At 34.8% G+C, this 7,504-nt stretch overlaps 1 protein-coding gene across 1 annotated transcript in view; it reads right to left on the bottom strand.

The window, feature by feature from the left end:
- Positions 1-7,504, bottom strand: part of LOC113464290 (aminopeptidase N-like) — a 24,384-nt gene that overhangs the window by 10,676 nt on the left and 6,204 nt on the right. Inside the window, exons 2-5 of the mRNA XM_026813299.1 lie at positions 6,846-7,154; positions 6,377-6,455; positions 5,212-5,365; positions 3,202-3,301 (exon numbers count right to left, since the gene is read on the bottom strand). Coding sequence (XP_026669100.1) covers positions 3,202-3,301; positions 5,212-5,365; positions 6,377-6,455; positions 6,846-7,154 — 642 coding nt within the window. The remainder of the gene's footprint in view (positions 1-3,201; positions 3,302-5,211; positions 5,366-6,376; positions 6,456-6,845; positions 7,155-7,504) is intronic.

The raw sequence follows: 7,504 nt of genomic DNA, 5'->3' as shown, positions 1-7,504 counted from the left end.
GAGACTCTCGCGAATGTTTTGTTACACATTAAAGTAAATGTTTCAATTTCTACTTGTTACGTCGTAAATAGACCCCAAGTAAAAAATAAATTCCTGACATTTCATCTACGACATTTCTTCGCGTTGCCAACCATATGTTTTTTACAACGGTCAGTAACAGTATTTTCTCAAGTAAGTACGCTAGACTCAAATCATTCGGGACTCAGTTTTATTGCGCACGGTCAGAAAAACTAAAAAATTTGGGATACCGACGAAATAGGTAACCATGCACATCTCCCTTGTCACCTTACCCTTACCATCCTTTACAGTCCTACTTCCTTGATTTTCCACCACGTTTTCATAGTTCAAACCATTTCGTCAGCCAACCAATCATAGCTCTCAATTTTCATTTTTTAAACACTCTCACAACGACTTTCCCAGATCCTTCCTCTCCATTTTCCTTTCTTCCTACCCTACAACTTTTTCAAGACTTAGATTCAAAAAGTCCTCTATCGCGTGTACAACAAAATTTCATCAAGTATATAACACCCAATCTTGTAATCACAGTTAAGTGTAATAGTTGTAAATAGAGATAAACAGTTTCAGATCTTTTACAACAAAATTGGCTGCACAATATTATGTTGGCGTGCAATAGAAGACTGGAAGTCTACGGCTACCACTTCACCACTACTCACTATTTTTCTATAGTTTTATACGTCACTTTAAAATGATAGAAACATAAGCCAATAGTTACAAGTTGGAATGTGAACAGAAATTGGGACATTGACCTTAATGTGTAACGAAAAAAAGGTTTTCGTCGAAGTCTCCACGAAAATTTTGAAAGATGCTTTTTGTACAATATTTATATGAATTCAATCAAAAGCGGTTATAATTCCCTTGGTTATAAGATAAAATAGTGGAACATATAGAATGTCCCAAAAAAATGTATACACAAGTGTTTATTCAAATATATTTCATTTTCAAATTGTAATACAATCTACAGAATATAGCCGTCATAACACAAAATTCTGCCATTCTTCCATGACGGATATAGTCAAACACACTTAACTGGTTAAGGCTACAAAAAATTAATTATAATAAATAGACAGCTAATAGAATTAAATTAAGATTGTCGTACAAAATATGTACGTATATCTGTAGAAATGTAGAAGTATGTACGCACTGAGCAAGTAAAATAGAAATAAAAATATTAAGAAGATATTTCATCACTGATAACAGTCAACACTTAGATGATAATAAAAGAAATATTGTGAAACATGAACCATGTGTTGATTCCACGAACACATTAACTAACATCTTTCCGTTGGCACTTCGTCCTAACGCTTGTCGTCTCGTTCACGGTTACATTCGTCGTAGATCAAAATTTGTAATGGGAAATCGTCATCATTTGTGCATTGTGTAATTAATAAAGAACAAACTGTCTCAGCTCAGCTAAATAAACGTATTTGTCCGCGAAATCACGCGTCCGTTACTGTGCCTGCGTTATTCGGTTCCTGTCCATCAGACTCACGGAGTGCCAAAAAATCCGTAACTGATAAATTCACGATTAACGCATGAAAAAGTTCTGATTCAGTTGAAAATTAGATACAATAATAGTATCAATTTTCAGAACGCAGAAGGAACTAATAGTTAAACGACTTTAATAATTATTTTATCACATTTCACTTAAAATTCGCCCATAGCGTATAATTTTTTGCAGAGATTATATAGCTAGTAAAACATTAAATTGTTTGATCCAACATTAAGAAAATTAATTCAGTTTTGAAATATGTCCGAATATTAATGGCCACTGTATACAAAGCACATTAGTTAAATCATTTAAGTTCACTAAAATGAAATTGAAATTTATTTTAAATTATGTATCCATCAAACACCTTGAATTGATAGTCTAAAAAAATCAAGAATTAAGGTAAATGTCCCAATTTTTGTTTACACCATAATTTCTACTCATTCTTCTTTTCATATTATTTTATATGTAGCATATAAAATTATAATAAAATAAGTCAGAAAGTAGAAATTAGGAAATGAACAAAAATTGGGATCTGGTAAATATGATTAAATAGATCAGCAAATGGAACAATTTATAATAAATAAACTGTAGATAATATGCATTTATAGCAAAATTTAAGACATAAAAACGTAAAAATATATATAGTGGATAAAAATGCATGAATTCTTGACAACAAGATGCATGGCAAATGTTTTACAGGATTAGGTAATACATNCATAACTTGCAAGTATTTACCAGTGCTGAGTTAGAAAATAATAAGTTTAATTAGCAGTTAGTACCGGTCGGAGAATCGCGCGATTACGAATTCGACCTCGTTTTCGTTCTGTTCGATTATCTTCTGAAATCATTCGAAGTATAATAATTGGCTTGATAACGTACCTTGCGAACGAGCAAACGATAAAATTCGGCTATTGTAACAGGGGTGTACTTGCACGTCAGCGGGCGTTGTACGACAGACCACATGTTTACAAGTGTCCCTGCTTTATAAGGTGGCTACGATGGAGCTGTTATCGAAATATGTTTGAATTTCGTAAGCTCATCGATAAACGTTACAGAGATGGGTGTCGTTACGATTGGCGTTATTATATCATAGCCCCGCATCGGTTATGTGTAAAATCGTGCTTCCGTCGTTGTAAATCATTTTTTAGGAATTCGCTGATAGCCATTTATTTTATCAGGCGTATTCGATGAATTTTGTATGGAGCACGCAGTACATATTGTGTTGAAATCGACGGGACACCAAAAATTCCTTCTTTTGTACGAATTTTCACATGCATGTCTCACTAATTTATTTTTATAACTCCCGAATGGATTTATGTCGTGTATCACTAGTGATCCGTTAGCCTGATTTAATGTTTGATATGACGACGACAAATATTATCAACAACATTATATGTGAAATAAATAGATTTCTTCTGTTATCCAATTTTTATATATTGTACTTAACTAGCTATTGGGACGTTGTTTGGATTTATTAATGATAATTTATAAAATCTCATTTAGTATTTAAAGGTAAAAAATATGAATATGTGAAACAGGGAATAGCTATTACACTGTACAGCAGACAATTTTTTTTCATTACCCATTACATGATTCCCCTCTGTGTTCTGCTCATTTGTAAATAGTTTCCAAGTTTCGTAGTAATGAGAAGCCAAGTTCTTCCATCGACACATATTCCCCGCACTTAATACATTGTGTACTCCTGGCGATAACCGGCGTCCTTCATATTGGACGGACTTTCTGCACCACCCGCGGCTACTTCTTCAAGAAAATCGGAACGATTGCCATTCGCTATTTTTCGATTCACGAGATTCGTTGAAACTTACATGTGGCTTCGCTACAAGTCGTCAATGAAAATAAACAAAACAAGGCAATAAAATGCTTGACATAACAAATGTAATCGAACAATCGAGCGAGTGCGTGATTTGAAGTATTTAGATCAGTTTACTTCCATCATCAATGATCATCCTTCATATTTTAAAACGTTTCTACCGGTCGCCCTATTACAGGGCTTCTTAAACTATGGGTCGCGACCCCAAATGGGGTCGCGTAGCAAAATTTTGACGACTGTAATGGTAACTCGCAATCATAAATGGGGTCGTGAATGACAAAAGTTTAAGAAGCCCTGCCCTATTATAATGATGATATGATGTCGTTTGACGTGTCGTGCAACATGCCGCATTCTGGACCTAGTTCCTACGCGCAGATGAAAAATACTTAGCTTCAATTTCCGTCTACGAGTGGAAACTATTAAAGTCAGATAGAGGGAGAACGCATTTTTTATGTATGTGTGCGAACTGGGTCTGGAATTCCTTGAATTACTCGTACATTTGGTAAATTAACTCTTTTATCTTTTGATGAAAATTCAAGCCGCCTGTAAGCCAACTATTCTGTTTTAGAGAGTGTTCACTTAATATTATTCTTGACTGTCTTTCAATCATTAGAACGTTAATCGTATTCAAAGAACAGACATTTAAAACAAATACTATTTTATTTGAGCCAACAAATATTTCAATTAATGTGAAACTTACGCTTTTTCCTCGTTCTTTGTTGTACCTATTCTTGAAGAATCCAAAATGGACATCAAAATGAATCGTCAGGATATTGATTATTCAATATCGATTGAATGCATCGGCCTTCAATCGATTAAGGAAATCATTTTGGGTACTGATGTCTTTTTTTATGGCAGGAGATATGAAAAATGCATCACTGGCTTATTCTTGTGTCAAATGAATTGTATTTTATGGTAAAAAATATACAGTTCAAAGTTAATTGGGAATGTTTGCCAGCTTAGAATATAAAGAACTTTCTGTTTTCCACTCACCAATTACTGTAAAGTGTTTAACCGGTAAGAATTATTTAAACGCACTCGACGACGAACCACAGTTTCTTTTGTTACTTCTTTACTGTACATAGTTTCATCGACAGGGTATAAAAATATTTGTTTAAAATCTGTGCGCATTAAAATAATCGCATCGAACAGAAAATAGGAAACTTAACTAGTATACTCTGGGTATACTACTAGTATACTACTGGGTATATTACTAGTATACTCTATACATCTATTTTTGTCAGGTTTGAGGGCACTTATCGTACATTAATTGTAAAAAATTTCTGGCAATTGCATCCTCACGCTATTCCAGTTCGTGCGGCATTAAACGAACTATATCTTATCCTAAAATATCTGCAGTTCTAATTTAATTGAGTTGAACATTAAAATGAATGGTACTTATGAAAGCATGTCTGGTAGCTTAAAATATAAAGAACCTCCTGTCTCTCTCTTAATTAATTACTGTGAAGTGTTCAATTATGAATTATTTAAGCGCATTTGACGATGTTACAGTTCCTTATATTATTTCTTTGTCGTACATACTTTCATCGAGAGGATATAAAAATATTTATTTACACTGTCTGTAAGTATTTTATGAAATCTATTGGCACACTTGGCGTCCTACGTATTTCTATCGCGTTTATGCGTTTCGTTTAAGTATACTCCTGGTATATTGATTCTAAAACTCTTTATGCTTGATTACATTCGTTCACTCGTTTGGTCAGTTCCTATTTCAGTAAAACTACGCTGTAATGCGTCTATTTTCTTAGAACTACGCTGTAATGCTTCTATTTTATTAAAACTACGTGTTAACAAAATCGGGTAATTAATAATAAGAGTATAACGAGGAACGACGCGCCTATACTATTACCTCCGTTATCGGGCCTCTCGAATATATCACTGTTATCGCCCAGCCACTCATCTACAGTTGACTTGTATTTATTAATCCATATCATGTTCTGTACCGCATCTTTCAAGACATCATCCTCCGGATCCAGTTTTCTACCCAGGAAAAATGCGGTCAGCTGAAATCAAACGAACAATTCTATACATTTCGATTTAAATTCCAAAATTCTTTATTAATCGCGAAGTGACGGGTATTTAGGTCTTGCTTCTATCATCTCAGGATCACTTGTGTAGTATAATCGAGGTATTGGGAACGGATGTATGATTTAGGATAGGGTACCTGTCCGAAATATACTGAGAAAGTATTAGAGCCGAATAGAGATGATTGTGTATGTATTTTTTAACAAAACTTTCTTTTGGCAAAATGCAGAGTGAGGCATGGTTTTTGAATTATTAACGAAGAATGCTGACCAATGAAAGCACGTGTAGGGCCCGCGCTGAACCACGGCCGAGCTTTACGATTCGAGCCAATATTTCCGTCATTAGTCAGTATTCCTCGTTAACAGTTCAAAAACCGTGACTGACTGTACATTTTGCATAAGGAAATTGCTGTTCAGAAACCTACGAAGTCACCTCTTTTCGGCTCTGACACTTTTTCTGGGATATCCTGCATGTATGTACACAGAGTATCCCAGAACTCGTGGTACATTTTATAATGGGCGGTTCCTGAGGTGATTTTAAATAATATTTTCCTTTGTAAAAAAAGTTGTTTGAAGCGTGGTTGTCGAGTTGTTAATGAAAAACTCCGACCAATCAGAGCGCCCGTATAGCAGGCGGCCAAGAATTTTGTAATGCATCTTTATAAAAAATTTTCACGGAAAGCCTATATTTTCTTTACGGAAAATGAAAGTTCCATACTCTAACTATTGTTTAGTTCAACTTGTATTAAAATCGTATATGTTTTGCAAGTGCTATCGAGCTACCTTAAACACTTAGAACAAAATGACGTTGAAGAAAATCTTGCAGCGTTCATGTTTTGGTAGCATTTATATAACATAAGAAATATTTTTTCTGTCATTGCAAATGAAAGAGATATTGAGGTCTTCACATTTAGGTGGATTTCCATTAAACAGTAGAAAAGAGGACATGTAACGAGGTTTGTTTTTAGAAAGCTATGAAACCGAACTTACATTAAGAAGTTGCTCCTTATTCGTAACTCCTCCGCTAATCGCTGTAACGACATCTTTCATAATAGTTTTGAAATTCTCTCTGAAATCACGAAGTGAAGAAATGAGATCAGTTATATTAGATGTAGATTCACACTGTCATGCCATAACTATTTAGCATTGTTTTAATTTTTCTTTTAAGGTTGTATGAATTTTTAAGTAAAAATGGTGACGTAGCATTCAAATTACATTAACAATCATTAAGTGCCAGAATCATATATTAGAATTATAGAAATTATATATAAAAAAATTGCTTGACTTAAAAAAACACGTCAACGATTTTGTAAACCTTTCTAAACGTTTATCGTTTCACGTATTGGGCACAACTTGTTATCATTTTTCTTAAACTTTTAGAGATTTTACGGTTCACATAACCTTAAGTAAACGTAACAATGACCACAGTGAAAAGAAAGAAAGGTACGAAGTTAGTTACAATTTCTCGATGCGTCGGTATTGTTTGAGCACGAAATTGAAAACGAGTTGGGCACCCCCCGGATATCTGGACACCACGTTTGCCGCTGCGGTCTTGAAATCAATCGGATAGTTTGGATCGAGGGTTGAGTTTAGGTATTTCTTCAGAATCTTAGTCGAGTTGGAGCAGGCTAGAGCCACCACCTGTTCCTTCCTAATCTCTTCATCGGGTTCAGATACAATTATTTGCTTCAGAATATTAGTCCACATGCTCTCGTTCGCGTTCCTGGCCCCAGCGCAGAGAATTTCGTTCTTCAGGTTAACATCCAATCTGTACACAAGATTATGTTAAGAATTTCTTGAAAAAAGTTACTTATCAAGAGATATTGTTCCGTCCGTTCAACGGAAAAAATAGAATTTATGACCAGTTAGCATTAAAAGGGATTAACTCGTCAACAAATAGCCTTTTCCAGTCACACAGAAAAGGAAACAGAGTTGTCTCGAAGTAAAAAGGTACTTCAACGCATTTCCAAAAACTGATTGCCAGCCCAAACGAAGGTCAAAGCCCATTGTCTCGTCAAGCGTTGGAAATCTGTATACATTTTCTAACTGTTCTCCACCCCTCGTCAGGCCAAGACTTCACAAAGGGAAAGGAGAGAACGGTTATCTCAGGGAGCGGAC

Source organism: Ceratina calcarata, unplaced genomic scaffold (assembly GCF_001652005.2).
Source record: "Ceratina calcarata isolate Rehan_Ccalc_2016 unplaced genomic scaffold, ASM165200v1 scaffold325.2, whole genome shotgun sequence".
NCBI classification, from domain to species: Eukaryota; Metazoa; Arthropoda; class Insecta; order Hymenoptera; family Apidae; genus Ceratina; species Ceratina calcarata.
This window is presented reverse-complemented; position numbering and strand designations above follow the sequence as displayed.